This window comes from Gopherus evgoodei, unplaced genomic scaffold, assembly GCF_007399415.2.
Source record: "Gopherus evgoodei ecotype Sinaloan lineage unplaced genomic scaffold, rGopEvg1_v1.p scaffold_34_arrow_ctg1, whole genome shotgun sequence".
Taxonomy (NCBI): domain Eukaryota; kingdom Metazoa; phylum Chordata; order Testudines; family Testudinidae; genus Gopherus; species Gopherus evgoodei.
This window is the reverse complement of record NW_022060016.1, coordinates 3624960-3643616: the sequence shown is the minus strand read 5'-3', so window position 1 is coordinate 3643616 and position 18657 is coordinate 3624960. Positions and strand designations below refer to the sequence as shown.

The following is an 18657-nucleotide window of genomic DNA, read 5'->3' as shown; positions in this document are numbered from 1 at the left end:
CCAGGGCTCCCCGCTTAGCCAGTTCCCCAGCTCCCAGCGAGGGTGGGCAAAGGGCACCCACAGGGCCTAGCACACCACTAGCCAGCGGCCGGGTCTGCATCTCATGGGCGTGGGGGGGGCAGGGAATGGGGGTCAGCGGGGAACCCAGACCTTCTGACAAACCCTGCAGCTCCCTGGGATTGCAGCAGGTGCGTGATCTGGGCAGTGAGTTTAGCCCAGCTCGGAAATCCCCTCCGCACTCACTCCTGGCCATTCCTCAGGCAGCGGACAGCACATCTGTGCATGGGTGGAGAGCCAGGCTGCTGCAAATCAGCAGGGGGTGCTCTTCCCTCGCAGTCAGTGCTGGCCCCAGTGCAGTCTTAGGGGGTGCTGTGCTCCTGGGAGTGGGGCAGGGTGCGCCTCCCTTGAATGGTGGCATTTCACTGCTAGGTGAATCATTCCTGTTTGCACATGGCACACGGACTCTACTCTGGGACTGGTGCCCTCAGGCCGTCCTACCACACAAACAACCCGCTGCCACTGACCCACCCCAGAAGTGGCTGCATCTCAGTGCTAGGTGAAGTATTCCTGTACACATAACTGCCACACCTCAGCCTAGAGGTGGCTGCATTGTGGTGCTGGGTGCAGGTCCACTGAGAGACATTTAGGCCCTGGTACATCATGTTCACTGGGACCCCACCTCCTGCCATGTCACCTAAGTTACATTTTGGGAGCCCCCTGTGCTCAGGGAGGCCAGTACAATAGGCCCCCTTTCATCTCATCAGCCCTAATAGGGCGAGGGATCCTGTATAAACAGCTCTGCCGCCGACCCGAGGTGGCCGCATCTCAGCCCACCTGGGACAATCCTGTCTGTGCTGCAGTTCCCAGGACCTAGCTGGGGTGAGAGGAACCAGCTCGATACGGCAGCTCGGGTTCAGCGCAGGCCGCAGCTTGGATTTCGCCTTGTCAGGTGCTTTTCCTTCACCTCCCCCAGAGGCGGTGACAGGAGGGAAGGGGATGATTTGGTCCGGAGGAGGCGCAGCAGCGAAGGGTCCGGGTGGCTGAGCCAGCATGGCCTTATCACAATGAGAGTCCAACACCCAAGCCAGACCGGAGCTCGGGATCGATCCCTCACCCCCAGGATCCTGGCCAGGCCGAGTTGCAGCTGAAGCCTGATGGCCCTGCAATGGGGGCCAGTGACCCCCTCCATCCATCTCACCACTGCAGCACTGCATCCCTTCCCCACTCTGGGTCCCCCTCCACAGCTGCCTCTTGTGCCAGGATCTGGGGAGACGCAGGCCCAAGGGGGATGGTCTGTCCAGGCCACCAGGCAGGAATCCAGTCCCCCATTCCCTGGGAGTTAACTGAGCCCAGAATCTTTCAGTGGGGCTGGGAAGTGACCCACACCCCCAGGGGCAGAAAAACTCCAGCTCTGAGCCACCCCAGCTCCCAGGGAGGCGCCGGTGCCCAGCTAGCACCGAACAAGTCCCCAAGGGTGCCACAAGCCAGGGTGCTGGCGTAAGAGTGGGCCTGGCTGTTTCCCTGCCTGGGCTGGGTCAGACCTGCCAGGCAAGGAAGTGTCAGGGACAATGTGGAGCCAGAGCTGGCCAGCTCTGATGTAGACAGATGATCCCTCTGCCCCATGCCACGTTGTCCCCCCTTCCCACCAGCCCAGGCCCCCCAGAACCATCTCTCCTCCTGAGCCCCTGCCCATCGGGGCTCAGCCCCTTGCTCCAGGTGAGCAGATGTCCTGCCAAACAGCCCGTCTGTCCCTTGATCAATAATTCATTCCCCCGGCAGCAGCAGGGGGCTCGTCCCCCTCGGCAGTAACCGATCCGGCCCGGCGGCTGCGCGTTGGGAAAGGGGCTGTCCTGCAAGAGAGCAACACAAAGTCACTTTGAGAGCGGATCAGAGTGCGGGAGCCCTAGGGGGCCGGCGGGAGGTCGAGTTTCACTGGCTGAGGAGCAGCTGGCCCAGGGGTGAGCTCATGCTGAGACAGCCTGAGGAAGAGATGCCCGCAGATCCAGCAGTGCTGCGAGCACCGACCCACAGCGGCTCCGTGCGCAAAGGAATAGTGTGGGGCTGGCTGGCTCAGAGGGGCGGGGAATGGAACCTTCCCCCTCTAGCCCAGGGGGTCTCAACCTCTCTGAGGCCCCCCTGAACAGGTGATAACAGCACCCCAGCCCACCTGTGCCCACCAAGAGGCTTTCGGCACAGCTAGTGTCTGAAGAGCTGTATTCTCTGGCTAGCTAGTTACACCCCCGCCTAGAACACACAACAGGAGAATACAGGGACAACAAACCCGAGCCAGGGCTTACGCCTGGTTTATTTTGGTGGGTCCTCAAACCACAGCTGAGAGCCGCTGCTCTATGGGGTGCTGGTGCCAATCCAGCTCTAGGGGTGGGGAAGGGCCTTTCCCCTCTGGAGACGCTGGCTCCGATCTGGCCCCTGACGGGGCGTCTAGCTGGCAATTGGGGGGGGGGGGGGGCTGTCGGGGAGGAGGGGTTTGGACCTCTCCAGATTATTCTCCCATTCAAAGCCCCCTCACCAGGCCAGCAGGGCCCACCAGTTGTTCCCCCAGCTGCCACGCAGTGGCCCCCGGAAAGGAGTTGGGAGTTCTCCCTTCCCCCTCAAAGGGTCAGCTGTTCCCGTCCCAACAGACTCTCTGCGGCTGCCCCCTCCTCCCAGCCCTAGCTGGAGCAAGGGGTGTTGAAAGTGCAGGGCGAATCAGCCCAGCCTGCCGCTGCTGCTCGGTTGACAGACAGAAGCCATCAGGCCGCAGGGCCCTTGAGTCAGTTCCTGGGCCCAGCCCTGCATCCAGCCACAGCTTTGTAAGGACTCCACAGCCCCCTGCAGCCTGCCCTGCCTGCAGGTTGCCCAAACGTGTGGCATCTGGCCCCCTCCGGCTCCTCACACAGAGACCAGTCTGGGGAGGGGAAGAGCCAGAGCCGCAGGGCAGGGAAGAATGTAGCTTCCCGGGCTCCTGCTGACTCACAACCCACGGGAGAAGCCAAACAGCCTGGTACCCACAAGGGGAAGATGTGAACCAAAGTTTAAAGCATGTGGGTCCCATCCCTGCCCCATCTGACCACCCCCCTCTGGAGGGGAAGTAGAGGAGTGTGGGTCTAACTCCAAAACAGGCACTCGGCCTCCCTGACTATTTACAGCCAACAGCAGGCCCTCTCCCGCCCCAGCCTGGCTCACATGACAGTGCCTGCCAGCAGCCTAGCCCCCACATGGAATGGCCAGCAAGGTCCACCCCACGTCACTGGCCTCGCTACCTCTCCGCTCCAAAGCAGGCAAGAGACAGCTGGAGAAATCGAGTTGGTTTATTACAAAAGACCCTGGTGTCACCCGTTTGCTGCAAGGAGAGGAGCTGCCCTTGAGGCTGGGGCTACAACTTACAAGATCCCGCTCCTGAAACTGCCCCACGGATACAAGGAACCCGGGACACAAGGAGCCACTAGCTCGGATGCCGCTGGAGGATCAGGGCCAGGAGAGCTGTCGACACCAGGGATTTCTGCACCGATGAGCTGTGGGATTGTATCAGGCATGACTTACCCCCAGCCCAGGCAGCGTTCGGAGGTTCAAAGTGAGGGGAAGAGGATACTTGGTCCCTGTCCCGCTTTATAGCAGAGTAAGGACCGATCCTTCGTGCCCAGTGTGGATGCAGCTGAATCGCCTCAGCTGGTCCCGCTGGAACCAAGCCAAGGCTGACGCCACCCTGAAGCTGTCTACACTAGGAGCTGAGTGGTGTTTCAAATCACATTTGCTACCTCGACTTCCCTGGCGCCTCGCTCAGCTGGAAAGCGGGACCCGGACTCAAGTACAACCGCTGCTGGTCTGGCTGGGTCTGGGGAAGCGGAGGGTCAAAAGAGGGGCGGCAGTCACACACGCCTGGTGCCTCTCTGCAGGGTGTTTGCAGTAGGGTAGCTCTGCAGGGTGGAAATCCCCAGGGTAGACGGCCCCCACCCAAATCAGACAACTACAGCAGATGGCTCCCCTTTAAAATACACCTTTTAGAGCAGTTCTGAGACAATTCTGTTGAGAGGTCCCCCCTTCTGTTAGGCTGAGATTCCTGATGCTTCTCTTTGTACCCAGCTCCCTTAGGAAACCTCAGTGCTCCCCGAGCCCGAGAGCAGGCCAGTCGGGGGGCCTACGAGCTAAAGAGCCTCTCACTTCTATGCAGCCTCCCCCTTGGCCAGCGGAGTCTGCAGCACCCAGCAGGCACAGAGATCCTGGGTAAATCCAGAGAAGCAGCGCCAGGACTTTCAGCTTTGGGCAGGTGGGTGACGGACGTGGGGAAACACCAGCCTGGAATGGACTTGCAGCAGCTGGGGTCTCCTGACCAGTTCTGCTCCCAGACACCCCCTTCCAATCCCATGGGATGGTGGGAGGGGGAGGCAGCAATGGGTGGGGGCTGGGGGGGGCTGTGCACAGCTCTTGGCGGTCTAAGGACTAAGAAGAGAGGCACAGGTGACACCTGGGGAGAGCTCAGCAGAGTTGTTTCTGAACAGAACGGTCTTCACAAGTGATGCAGCCAGCAGGCTTCATCCAGAAGGGCTGGAGGCAGGTCCCCTGCTCAGCCGGGCTCTGGGTCACGCCAGGGCGAGGCTGGGGCATTGGGACAGTTCTCTATTTGCCGGCAATGAGGGGGTTCCTCAGCACCACAATGACCGAGTCCCCCCGCAGGAACATCTTGGAGATGTAGCGATCCTTGTTGACAGGCTTTGATTTCTTCTTGCCCTTGCCGCTCTTGGGCACCTCCGTCCACATCTCCTTGACGTTCTCCAGCACCATGTTACAGTGCCTGGAGGGAGAGAGTGGAGGAGGGGGATCAGGGACACGGCAATGGAGCTGGGAGGAACCACTGACAACCTAGGCTCCGGCCATGGGGCATCCTCTCTGCTAAGCCTGTCCCGCTGAACTCATTCCTGCTGGAATCAACTACTTAGTACAGCAGTCGGGTTCTACCAAGAAGGTGGAAAAACTGTAGGTCCTTCCACGTTCCCTCCCAGACCTGGAAATACATCCCAGCAGCTCTGCCACCTCAGTGCCCCCACCACACCAATAACCACTAGGTCACCCTCCCACAGCAGGAAAAAGAACCCAGGAACTCTGGCTCCCAGCTCCGCTGCTCTGACCACTGGACAACATCCCACCTGCTCAGTACTGCAAAATGGGGGGGGACCCTTCTGCTTTTGCTGGGGAACAGGGCAGGCATAAACTGCACCCCCCTGGGTCCAGCTGTGGAGGAAGGGTATTTTAAGTGTATGGGGGGAGGAAACCGCACCTGTCAAAGGCCTTGACACGTCCCAGCAGCTTCTTGTTGTTGCGACAGTTGATCAGCACCTGAGTGTTGTTCTTGACCGACTGAGTGAGGACAGACAGTGGCCCTGTGTTGAACTCCTCCTCCTCCCGCTTCTGCAGCTCCTCGGGGGTCATCTCACTCTTGGGTTTGTTTAAGAGGCTCCTGCAGGCGCAGAAGGGGAAGACACGGCATTCATGGAGCCTCTGCCACTCCCTCCTCCTCCTCCTGCCACACCATTTGGGGTGTCCCAGCAGGGCAAAGGGCCCATCTCTCAGGCTGCCTTGTCCCTGACACCCCACAGCGACAGGGCACTACCAGCTGGGTGATTCAGTCCTTGCTTTCCCATAACCCCACCCATCTCTAGATACCTCTGCAAACCAGTAGTGGTGATTCCCAGCTCGCCTGGATGTACATGTGCTAGGGTCTGCTTGAGCTAGTGTGTCTGTGGTGGATCGGGCCTGCTGTCCCAGTATCTGCCTAGGGTCTGACAGGCTCATTCTTGGTGCAGCTGGGCATTTCGAGACGAGCTAGCACGGGCATAGCTAGACGAGTGGGAATCACACTCCCAGCTGCAGTGGAGAGGTACGCTAAGACTCGCTCTATGGTCTGTAAAGCTGCCCGGCAGGAATGTGTCCATTTCAATGAAATTTCATTTAGCGCAAAATGTAGCAGTGTTTCCATCAGGCCCAGCGCTCTGTTCCAGCCCGGAACGTTTGGCGTTTTCCTTTCAAAACCCAGGTTATAAACGATACAAACCAAAGACCTAGTAAAACGCCTCGATTTCACCTCACATCACCGGAAATGTCAGAAGTTCAGTTTTGCTGCAGCTGGGAATGGGAACATTTCAAAGTGTCGATATTTCCCGCAGAACAGAGATTCCTAGATTGGATCCGCTCTACCGCTGCCCTGGGGTCTGCGCCCTGCGGGGGGGCTCCGCTGTCCTTCGGCAGGGGCTCCTCAGCTCTCAGCGGGAGCGGGTGGCACGTGCTTCTGCCTGAATGGGGGTGGGTGGGAGAGGGGCTGGGGGGGGGACTAGCCCCCCGCCTCACGCGCTCTCAGCTTCCAGTCAGGAGTGGGGTGAATCAAACCTCCCCTGTTAGCGCAACGCTCCCTTCCCGGGATCCCCAGCAGCATCTCCCGCCCCAGCCCAGGGCCCGGCCGGGCCGGGGCATCTCCCCCGAGCTCCCTGGGCCAATGCCCCGCTACGGAGGCGGGCTGGACGCGCGATCAAGGAACCGTCCCCGGCCCCGATCACGCGGGGGGGATCAGGGCCCTGGCGCCCCACGCCCTGGCCCGGGGGGGGCCGGTGAACGGACGGAGGGGACCGGGGCAGACTCCATCTGCCCCTCCCCCACCGGGCCCCCTCCCCGGTGGCCTCCTCACATGACGCCGCCGCTCCCGCTCTCCCACACGCGCCGCCAAGAATCTCCCGCCGCCGCTGCTGCTACTGCCGGGCCTTTCCGCTTCCGGGTGACGGGTGAGCACGCGTGCGCACTGCCCGGCCTGGTGGCGTTCGGGGGGGAGGCGCACTTCCGGCTTCGGAGCGGCCGCGCGGCTCCCGCTACGGGGCGGCCGGAGGGACCAGATAGCCCGGAGCGCGAAGGGGCCGCTGCTGCCTCCACCGGGCGGCAAGCACGAGAGGGCGGGGCCAGAGTCAATGGAGGCGGGGCCAGACCCGCAGGGGGCGGGGCTTCAACCATGGGTGGAGTTTGCAGCTGGCACAAAGTGACCCAGGCTGGTCCTAGCAAAGGGGGAGAGGGGGAGCCCCATGACCCCGGCTGCCCCATGCTATGGGGCTGGTACCGAGGCAGAGCTTGGGGGGCCCCCACACCCTGCAGCGGCCAACACAAGGGGGACCGGGGTGGATAATAGACAGCCAATATCACAGCGCCTCTCTATAAAGCCATGGGGCGACTGCAGCTCAGACATGGGGTCGCCCCATCTCCACCCAGAGAGAGGAGACTGGGGAGAGGTGCAGGGAAGTGCAATAAAACTGATATGGAGTATGGAACGACTTCCGTATGAGGAGAGATTACTAAAACGGGGCCTGTTCAGCTTGGAAAAGTGACGGCTAACGGGGGGGAATGTGATGGAGGTCTATCAAATCATGGCGAGTGTGGAGAAAGTGACTAGGGAAGGGTTATTTACTCATCATAATACAAGAACTAGGGGTCACCTAATGAAATGAAGAGGCAGCAGGTTGAAAATAGAAGGAAGTATTTCTTCACCCAGCGCACAGTCGATCTGTGGAACTCGCTGCCAGGGGTTATCGTGGAGGCCAAAAGTATCACTGGGCTCAAAAAAGAACTCGATAAGTTATTGAAGAATAGCTCCATCGATGGCTAATAGCCAGGATGCTCAGGGACACGATCCCACGCTCTGGGTGTCCCTAAACCTCTGACTGCCAGAAGCTGGGAATGGGCGGCAGAGGATGGATCACTCAATAATTGCCCTGCTCTGGTCATTCCCTCTGAAGCATCTGGCACCGGCCACTGTGGGAAGACAGGATACTGGGCTAGGTGGACCTTCGGTCTGACCTAATATGGCCGTTCTTATGTAACCAGTGACTTGAAAATAAATTAAACGGTGGGAAAATTGAGTAGCCAGTGTCAGGCAAAGGGTACCGCAGGGGACAATTGGAGGGGACTGGGTCGGACCTAGTGCTAACCTGCAAGGCAAAGCCAGGGGTGGCCTAGGGGAAGACTGAATAGCAGGCTATGTTGATGCAAGCCATGTGGCTACCAGTGCAGGATTAGGGGCTGGTTAAGCCATGTGGATCCCATGAATAATTGGAGGCAGGATCAAGTTTCAGTGGTCTAACTCCATAGCCCTGCAGTGGATAGTCCAGCCCCATTGCATTGTGGCTGGCAGATAGCCTGGGGATAGGGGACAGGATCAGGCCCTAGCAGCCCAGGCCCATAGATGTGGGTTTCGGGCTGCTGTCCGTCTCATGTTTTCTGTCTGCTCCTGTGGGATCCCCTGCCCCACTGTGGTGTGTCGGGGGGGGGGGGGCGGGGCAAGGACATGGAGTCTCCCTGGCTTGGCAGAGCCAGGAGCTTCACGGAACACGTTTAAGCTCCTAAATGTCAACAGGCAACTCTGCAGGCAGCTGACTGGGCCTATGTTTAATCAACAGCGGCCTCCAGTTACAGCCAGCTGCCTGCCCATCCCGCCTGGTCATCCAGCTCCCTGCGCGCGCCAAGCGGCTCCAGGGCGGTTTGGATTGGTGCCCTGGAGGCACTGGTGGATGCAGGGAGCGGGGCAGGCGCCAGGGCCAAGTGTGCTTAGATTTCCCACTCACTTCTCCCATCCTGCCACTGCCCACTTGGGACTCGGAGAAGAACCAGATAGATAGATAGATTAGATAGATGGGGTGTGTGGGGGATAGATTAAATTAGATTCAATATTAACAAACCTAGTAAAACTCCCTCTAAATGTCCGACTTCTCTTTCCAAGTTTCTCCTTTGTGAAAATGCCCCTTTTGTGCCCCCAAAGCCGGTGATGAGCCATGTCCTGACCCGGTGCCCGACCTTGCGAGGGTCTTGCGCCCTCAGTACCTGGCTGGGCCGGGCTCCATACGGCTATTTGCTTGTTCGCAGTCAGCTGCTCCCACGGCGAAGGGCCAGCCCCTCTGGTGTTGCCAATTGCCCCCGCTGTGTCCCAGCCGCTGGACTGGCGGTGATTTGTGCCAGCAGAGAATTGGGCCCCAAGAGGGTTCAGGCCTGGGGAAAGCTCTCTGCTAGCTGCCCTCTGAGTCTGTCTGTCCCTCTGTACATGAGAAGGGAGAGTATGGCTGAAGATTGGGCACCAGCCCTGGCCGGATGGAGGGAGGAAGAGGCAGAGGACGAGGAGGGAGGGAGGAGAGGAGAAGGAAGCAGGGATATATATTAAGTTTCAGTTTCCCTTTGGTTTTAGTTGAGAACCCTGGAGACTGGATCTCCCAGTCTCACCTTTAGGGGAGGGAAGGGCCCGATCTCCGTGGCTCATGGCCTCTCTGCTGTGACTGCCAGTGAGGGGACCAGTTAGCCCAAGTTAGAAATGGTGGCTGATTTTTCCGACATGGCCTGTTGGAACTGGGCTGGGACCACCAAACTCTTCACGCCCCGGGGACGCCTGGCAGCCTGTCCGGTGAGAGAGATGTTCTAGGGCCGCTTTTCGCTCTGAAATCCACACGTGGCCTCAGATTGTCTTGAAAATTGCTGTGTGTCACAGCGGGGGCTGGGGAAGATGACTGGTCCAAATTTGAGGTCACTTGAGCAAAAGGTTCCCACGATACAGCCCCCCCCCCCTTAAAAAAAAAAACACGACAGCAAAATTGTACAATTCTCATCATGTTATTTTGCCTGGGGCTCAAACCCTGCCTCAGATCCTCCCCAAAGTCATCTCAGCCAGTGGGCTTGATCTCAGAGTCTCACACCCATGGCCCCTTTGGGGAAGCAATACTGAAAAAATTAGGGTACACGGGTCTCACTTGTGGCTGGAGTCTGAGATACAGGGGTGGAGGCAGCAGGCTTGGGTCTATGCTGGGCTGGGGGTGGAGATACAATCTGTAGGCGACATTCCTGGCTTTCTTCTGCCTGGAGCCGTGCCCCCTCCTGGCCCCACTTGTGCGTTTATAGTGGGTTACGTATACATGGTTAATAGCTAATAATAAAATAACAGCGGTTGTGAAAATCCCTCCAGTCCCTTTGTTACATGCACCTGGCAACAGGCCTGTTTGCTGAAGGCAAAAAGAGCTCCGGAAGGTAAACAGGTGCTGTGCCCCACCCCAGAGGTGGCTGCATCCCAATGCTGGATGAGTGATCCTTGCATAAACTGACACGCCATGCCCAGATGTGACTGCGTCTCGGCACTGGGTGAGTGATCCCTGTCTAAACAGTTGACACATCCCATCACAGAGGCAGCTGCATCTCAGCCCTGGGTGAGTGACCCCTGTCTAAACAGCTCTTGATTCCACCCCAGATGTGGCTGCATCTCACCGATTCCCACATGCACAGTGGGTCAAGTGCTTTGGAGTTAAATGTGCCAGTGAAACGTGAGAAATTATTATTTATTAACAAGCTCAGGATCTCACTTTGACAGGTCCCACCCGGCCTGTCATTCCATTCACAGCTCTGGCAGACAGCTCACATGCTAACGCCGTGGCTCAGGTTCCCGTCTCCTGGTGGGACCGGATATCAGAGACCCTTAAAGAGGCAGCAAAGAGCAATTAATCTTGGTAAATGGGGAGCAGCCCCCCGGGGGATCATTATTAACAAATGATTTGTCAGGTTGGTCCTGGACTGCTCAGATACTGTGAAATAATCAAGGATAATAAATAACACCATAAAAAATCACCGCTTCTAGGCCAAATCAGGAGCTCTGGTTTGTATTCAGGTTAGAGATGGGTTTATTCCCACATGGGATAGGTGGTCCTAAGAATTAGATCCTGATCCAAGGGGAAAGGCCCTGTGTCCCATTCCCCGTCCCCCTGAGCCAGCCAGTCCCATCACGTTGGGCCAGATTGCAACTCAAAAAATATTAGTTGGGGACAACGTTTATAAAAAACAAAAAAGACCAGGTTCTGAGATGGTGGAAATCAGCCTAATCCCATTCACTCCAATTTTCATCAACTGGGGAGCTACTGATTTCAGTTGAGCTGGGTACATTTAAACCCGCTTGGGATCTGGCCCACAGGGACTCCAACTGAGTGATGGCTGATTTACCCCAGCTGGGGACGCGGCTACGTGTTTAGAACCTGACCGAAGAAAGAAGCGATATCTGGAAAAGCATTTTCATCGTACGGTGGTTTTCCGTGGCCCCAGCTGCAGCTGTGATCGCAACAAGAAAGATAAGTGAGAAGCTTTGCTCTGGTTTTATTCTTGTAAACATTCACAAAAGGGACTTCGGTATTCAGGGGACACTGCAAAACATTTTCAGAAAGTGGTTGAAATCTTAAAAATATATATTTTCAAACACCATTTCAAACTCAACACCAAGGATATGGGCACCTCAAGCCGTTTTCTTTTCTTTTTCGCCCTGTAACCTTGAGACCAAAAATGTATAGTTTTAAATGGGTGCCATCAACGTATTAAAAAAAATCATGCTTTTTCCCCCCTTTTCACAGCAGGTTTAGCTACTAATGTCACGAACGAGAGCCAAGATCTCTGACGGATTAGAGAAGTGTCGGGGGGGGGGGAAATGTTCTGTTTTTCAGTTTGTTTGCTTCACGCCTTGTCTGTCTTCTCAATTCAGGGCCGTGCCTTGCATAGCGAGTCCATTTCGCCCATTTACGTCTTGTACAGCAACAAAACATGAACCAAAACTGAACCAGGAAAACGTTATTTTAAACCCGCAAAAATGGGCAGGGGGCAGAAATCGGACCTGGAATGACATTTAAGTCATTGCCTGAGAATGATCAGCAGCCTGGAAAAAAACAACAACAAACCCTCTGCTATGAGGACAGTTAAAAAAGATTGTGATTGTTACATTTAAAAGGAGACACGTGAGAAGGGATCTGAGAAGCCTGTAAGATAATGAAAGGTCTTGAAAAGGGAGATATGGAGCTTCTGTTCTTACAGCAACACAAGGATAAGGGGGATGTTCCACTTAATTAAAAGGTTGAAAATTCCAATCAGAGCGAAGGAAAGACTTGTGCACACAGCGTGGGATTAGACTGAGGAACTCACTGTCACTAGATGTTGCGGAAGCCAAGCGTTTTGCAAGATTCATAGAGGGACTGGACATTTCTAGGGCTAACAAGGATACCCGGCGTTAGAACAGTCCACACTAACAAGGGAGATAAAACCTCCTGCTTCAGGGTTTAAACCAATATCTAACAAGTAGGGATCAGGAGGAGGTCTTCACTGGAGACAGATTATTCCAGGTCTGCTGCTGCAGGGTGCTTTTGCCTTCTTCTGAAGCAGCTGCTGTGGGAGAGGTGATATCGGGCTAGATGGACCCTGGCTCTGATCCTGTCTGGCAATCCCGACCTTTCTGTGTCTGAAACTGACTAGGTTCCCAAGCTTATGGCGTTCCCTTTAAACCGCCTGCACTGCCGTGTGGAACCCCTGGAAAGGGGCAGTCGTGCACAGCCCTTGCAGCTGCAAAGGGAGGAGATAAGTGATTTTGAACAGATTTCACCTTGTGGGCAAAGGTTTTGGACTGGACCCCTGGGGGAGCAGGGTCCCAATCCTGCAATGGGTTTGACCCCTGGGCCCAAGGGACTCCACATAGGGTGACCAGACAGCAAATGTGAAAAATCGGGACGGGGTGGGGGGTAATAGGAGCCTATATAGAAAAAGACCCAAAACTCAGGACTGTCCCTATAAAATCAGGACATCTGGTCACCCTAGTTCCACGTGGTTGCAGGGATCCTCCTGCAGAGAACTTGCTCTATGACCGGGGCCCTAAGGGACTGTAAGTTGTGCTGGAGATAGCTCTGAGGGATAGATCCTGCTCCACTAACGGCAATGAGAAAGCTCCCACAGATCTCAGTGGCACAGGATTAGGCCCATAGTCCTTAGTCATGTCACTGATTTCAGTGGGAGAGGGAGTGGGCCCAAATATGGGGATAACATTTATTAGATTTAAAAACAAAAAACTCCCCCAATACACCCAATTCTGCTGCTTGAACAAGTGTGTAAGCAGGCCAGGTTGTGTGAATGGATGTCGCTTCATCGTCTGTGAGGGAGGAGGCTGATTTGCACCATCTGGGGATCTGTCTCTAGAGATACAACACCCAAACACAACCCTATTCTCACAGAGCTCAATGGGAGTTTTGTCACCTACTTCAGGGAAAGCAAGAATGGACCTTAGATTATGATCTTATGCAGGTAGGACACTAAGATGGCACATTTTTCAAACCTCCCAGGTAAGAAACAACAATCATCTTCCTCTGAGAAATTGTTCTCTAGATTTTCTTTGGTGCATTCTCAAGAATAGAACCGTAGCATTTAAAAACAATGCATGACTCAAGCCCTGATCCTCCAATGCTTAAAGGACTGGGGCTTCACATTATATATTTAAAATAAAAACCACCCTGAAGTGTAATGGATCTGAACTTTTCCAGAACTGGCTGGATTCTGCCTCCAAATCTCTCTTCTAACAAGAAAGGGCTTTGATGTTGTTATTTTGCAAAGCACCCTTCTAAGTTTGGAGCAAAACTTTAAGCGACCGTTGCAAAATAAGTACAATTTCTTTCCCCCTGTGACAGACACATTTTGGATGCACTGCAGAAAAAAATAACAAAATGCTTTTCTTGCTCCACGGGGACAGTATTTTGGTTGAGGAAAAAGTCTCTTTTTAAACAAAAAAATCAACATTTTGGTTTAGGTTTTCAACATCTACAAAATCCAAGAAGCAGAGGGCTCGATCCTGAAAACAAAACTATGCATGTGAGTAACTCTCTTAAACTCCATGAGGCTCTTCATGGTAACACATTTACTCACATGAGTAAGATTTCAGCAGAGGAGGTCACTTGTCCTTTCCATTAATCTCAATCTAATTTCTTTTACAAATCAGTAAAACCTTTTCAAGTCTCTGGACCAGATTCTCAGCTGTTTTCGATAGGCCCCCAGTTCCCTCAGTGACCCTACACCGATTTACACTAGGTGGGAGTCTGGCCCTTTTGTTCTTTGTTTTAAACTATAAACACATTTCCTGAAAGTTGGGAAAAAAATGTATTTGAGTAAAAAAAATCTTTTTGTTTAACGTGAATTCTTTTTAAAGCTTGGATACCACTTCCTGTGAATCGCGTTAGCTATTTGGTTCTATTGAGATTCTCATGCCATTTTGCTCTGTTGCTTTGCTGCCTTTGTTTGCAGATCAATTTTATATTCTTTAATGATTACAAATAAGCCCCAAAACCCTCAACCGCCAACTGGCTCAAAACTAGCCTGCCCTGTTAATTTCACAAAGCTTCTGATCCCTTGTCACTGAGATCCCCCCCTAGGGTGACCAGTCAGCAAGTGTGAAAAATCGGGATGGGGATGGGGGGTAATAGGCGCCTATATAAGAAAAAGACCCAAAAAAACGGGACTGTCCCTATAAAATTGGGACATCTGGTCACCCTAATCCCCCGCCCCACACCTCCCAAACGTGGTCGTTTCGCCAAAGAAGAATGCTCAGACTTGATTCTGTTCTCAGCTGCAGTCTGCCTGCTGCTTTAAATGCCGGATCAATCCCTTCCAGAAGAATAGTCGGGATATGGAAAAGCAGTGGGACTGATCCCCTGGTTACTCACAAATCTGGACAACCGGTGTGGGCGGTGGAGTCACACTAGCACCACCGAGATGAGAATCTGGTTTTATTAGCTAGCTAGTCTGCATAGATGCAATGTCTTAAACAACCATGCCACCAGATAGGAATAAGGCTGATCATTAATATGTAATAAGAATTCAGGTGATCGTTAAATAATATGAATAATAAATACTAATGTGACTGTTCATAAATAGTAATAATTTAGGAAAGTGACCCTGAAAGTCTTACTCTGTCCAAACTCCCCTTGAGAAAGGCAGAATGAAGCAAAATCGACTTTTCGAGTCCTGCCGGGGTAACTCAATTTCACTGAAATCCATGGGACACACATAGACTTTCTCATGTGTGTTAAGTGTCGGCAAGACCAGGGTTTTCTCTTTAATACTGAACACTTTTAAATAAATACTTTTACCAAAAGGGTCCTAAAAAAAGTGCATGCATATCCCCCGCTGCAAAAACCCCCCCACGACCTCAGGATTTCCTCTTAAAACACAATCCAATAATGCAAAGAATCGGATTCCCTTTAAACAATACCACGGGGAATTATTTCCGCAGTCCTTAGATATGAAAGAGACGTGATACAAGGCCAGATGCCCACCTCATGTAAACTGGCGTTGCTTCGCTGAAGTCTGATTTGCACCAGGCTCCGGATTCTGACCCCGAGGCATTTAGGAGTTTGGTTTTTTTTTTTGAAAAATTCAAAGCATAATACAGAAATGAAAGCAACCGAACCGCTGTAAGAATCAGGAAGGAACATGCAAAATGTATCCGACTGCTGCTGATTGAAAACATTCCTACCAACAAGACGGGGAAAAATCAGGAGCTGGGGGAGAATTTTCCAACGGCTCCTAAGGGATTAAGGGGCGTTTGACAATTTTACCCCTGATCCTCAGCTGGCGTAAATCAGCATTGCTCTGTTGAAGGCACTGATGATTTACACGGAGGTGGCTCTGGTCATTCAAAATATGAGCAAGCAGTAGGAGGATCTAGGGGCCAGATCTCCAGCCGGTGGAAATCACCTCACGACCGGAGTCATATCAATGGAAGATCTGGCCCTGTTTTGCGCTGTTGTCTCAGACGGTTGCTAAGTGCCCAGGAGAGCAGGTGGAAATTGACCCAGCGCGGGATAGAAACGAACCCACCAGAACTGACCTTTGGCAGCTGGACGCCGTTGGGTGCTTTAGATGCAAACCAGGTCCAGATGCCTTCTGCAAGTGCTTGGATCTAGCAGAAGGTGGGCGCATTCAGGGCAGAGCTGGGTTAAAGGGAGAGCCCTGGTTCAGAGAGGCCAAGTAGCCTGGGAACAGAGAGGCCCCAGCTGGCGCAGGCTGTGGTCTCTGGGCCAAGATGTAGCTGGCCTGTCCTGCCAGGAGATTGAAGGAATTGAGGGTGCTGGGTGCCGAGAAGCCAGAGGACAAGGAGGAGGCTGCGGTGACCTGCTGGCAATGCCCCCCGTATGGGACGTTCCCTCCCCCAAAGAGCCTGTCTGCTCCAGGGCAGAAGGCTGAGGAGTAGGAGCCGGAGTAGGAACCGTAGCTGGCGGTCGGGGTGGGCTGCTGGGGCAGGGCCAGGAAGGGAGGCAGGGGCCAGTAGAGCGAGCTGGCGAAGGCCACCCCGGCCCCTCGGCGAAAGGCCACCTTGGCCCGCCCGGCGGGCGCCCTCCTCCGCAGCTTGCCAGTGGTGCCGCCGATGAAGACGTCCTCGCTGGAAGGGTGGAGCGTCCAGTAGCTGCCCTTGCCCGGGTCGTCGTAGTGCCGCGGCACCTTGACGAAGCACTTGTTGAGGCTCAGATTGTGGCGGATGGAGTTCTGCCAGCCCTGCCGGTTCTCCCGGTAGTAGGGGAAGTTGCGCATGATGAACTCATAGATGCCGTTGAGGGTCAGCCGCCGGCCGGGGCTCTGCCGGATGGCCATCATGATCAGGGCATTGTAGCTGAAGGGGGGCTTGTCGTGCTGCTTCCCCGGTGCCTCCCCCCTTCCCTTCTCTGGCTCGCCTCCTCCTCCTGCCACTGCTGCTGCGCTCCTGTCTTCCCCGGCCCCCCCATGGCTGCTGGCCACGGCAGGATCCGTCTCGGCAGCCCCTCTGGGAGGCTGCCCCGGCCTGTCACTCAGCGCCACATCTTGGAGGAGGCTTGTGATGCTGAAGGAAGACTTCAGGGTGAAGCTGGCTCCGGTTAACCCTTCCATCACTGTGGGATGGCCTCCTGGGTCCCCAGCAGCACCCTGTGGCCAAGGGGCCCATCCAGCCAGCCCAGCGTTCAGCCAGAGACTTTCCCTTGATGCTTGGTCATTATAAACTCGGGCTCCCTCTCCATCCGGCCAACCGGGGGCTTGCTGGTTTGCTGCTGAGCCAATCGCACCCTGCAGATTATACTAGCCCAGCCCCTCATCTCTTGTCCCCTGAACCATCCTCACCAGCAGAATGGGCCTGATTCTCACATCGCCAGCACCGGCCTGACTGGTGACTGCGGGGGTAGATCTGGAGCTTGCTCGGTGCAATAGGGTTGCACCTGATTGCCACCGAGAGGCGAATCGGCCCCACTCCTCGGATTTACACCATCTGGGGAATCAGGTGCAATCTACGTAAATCAGCACCATCGGCGTATGGCGAAAATCTCAGCCCCAACCCAAGAATGGAGTCGTGATCAGAAAAAACAGAGCTGGCTTTACCCTTCTGATCCATGTCAAATATTAAATATATTCCCCCTTCCAGCAGAACTTTTCTGGCTAGGTCCATGGGAGATATTGGTTCAACAATCCACTCTGCTTAAACAGAATGAATAATTAATTGGCCGTAATTTGACACAGATCTCGTATGGATTTTGAGACGTGGCTGTGAATAGAACTTCGGCATCAGAAATCGCTGTGCGATTGGATTTAATTGTCCGATGATCGGAGGGCCAGTGACAGGGCATTTCTGGGATGAGTATGTTTCAAAAGGAAATCAAATCAAATCGTTCCTTCCCCCTGCCCCCGCGAAGTGAGGCCTGTGTGCCTTTCGGTATGGATAGTTGCTGATTTTCGACATTTGAAAAGAATTCCCCTTCATTCGAGATCTGACTTTCCACGTGAGATTTTTTGAACTGTGTGAAGGAGGCTTTTAAATAATAATCATAACAAAGTTTCCATCTACTACCCAGCTCTGCTCACATTACAAGTCACTTTATAAACAAACAGGATGTGATGGCACTGAAAAATACGCAAATTATCATTATTTTTAGGGATTCGTTTCAATTCCCGCACTAAGGTCAGAGTCAAACACTACAACCCATGATGACGGCTCCAATTAATTTCAATAAAGCAGGATTGATCCCAGCCCCAAACAAACGGTTTTTATATTTTAGGGAAATCTTTGCCTGTGTGAAGTTATTGGCGTTTATCCATTGATTTTAGTGGGGCCCGAATTTCACTCTATTTACAGCCCTATCCTGCTGGGTGTTTTGACTCAATAATAAACTGACCTGGTGGAGCCCTTTAAAATGGTTTCATATCAGTAAGGGTCTTGCATCGCAAGTTGCATTTAAAAGTAAAAGATTGGGTCCTTTTAAAATCTCCGATGTGTCATTTTTTCAGAGCTCACAGTTTTTGCAGAATGACACTTTCTCTTTTTGGAGAGGAAACTAAAACAGAAACGAAACAAAACCTGCCACCCGAGAAGCAGGCGGAAAGCAGAGAGAGATTCTGAAGCTCTCTCTTTTTCGAGATTTTTTAATTGAGAAGGAAATATGTTTGGCATCAGAAAGCGTTGACGGGAAACAAGGCCTGGGAATAGTTTGCTTGGTCCGGATGATTTGAAGGTTTGATTTTGGTGGGCAACAAGATCAGATCATTGAGGAGAAGAACACAGAGAAAGGAAGAAAGAAATGAGTAGATTGTTGGAAAGAAATTCAGGATTAATTTTGCACTGTCTTTCCCTATGGTAATAGCAATAACGAAGATGCCTGCTTAGCTCTTATACAGAAAGGAACACACGAGAAATGCAAACTGGTCACTCAAGATAAAGCGAACTGATTTTCAGACCCACATGCCAAGTGACCAAGCCCTACTGACATTGCGTTCTAAGCTACTCTGGTGGGGCATTCTCTCTCCAAGGGAAACTTGTTTCTGTTTTCATGCGTGCTCCATTGACCT

At 53.7% G+C, this 18657-nt stretch overlaps 2 protein-coding genes across 2 annotated transcripts; both read right to left on the bottom strand.

Moving 5' to 3' along the window:
- Nucleotides 1-3290: 3290 nt before the first annotated feature.
- LOC115641462 (small nuclear ribonucleoprotein Sm D2) lies at nucleotides 3291-6786 on the bottom strand. Its single transcript, XM_030544656.1, has 3 exons — nucleotides 6674-6786; nucleotides 5273-5452; nucleotides 3291-4789 (listed from the first exon to the last, which is right to left on the bottom strand). Coding segments are annotated over exons 1-3 (357 nt in total). The 5' UTR covers nucleotides 6676-6786; the 3' UTR covers nucleotides 3291-4614.
- Nucleotides 6787-15771: 8985 nt separating this feature from the next.
- On the bottom strand, nucleotides 15772-16651 carry LOC115641303 (forkhead box protein G1-like). Its single transcript, XM_030544350.1, has one exon. The coding sequence runs from the start codon at nucleotides 16441-16443 to the stop codon at nucleotides 15772-15774; it is 672 nt and encodes a 223-aa protein (XP_030400210.1). The 5' UTR covers nucleotides 16444-16651.
- Between the last annotated feature and the right edge of the window lie 2006 nt (nucleotides 16652-18657).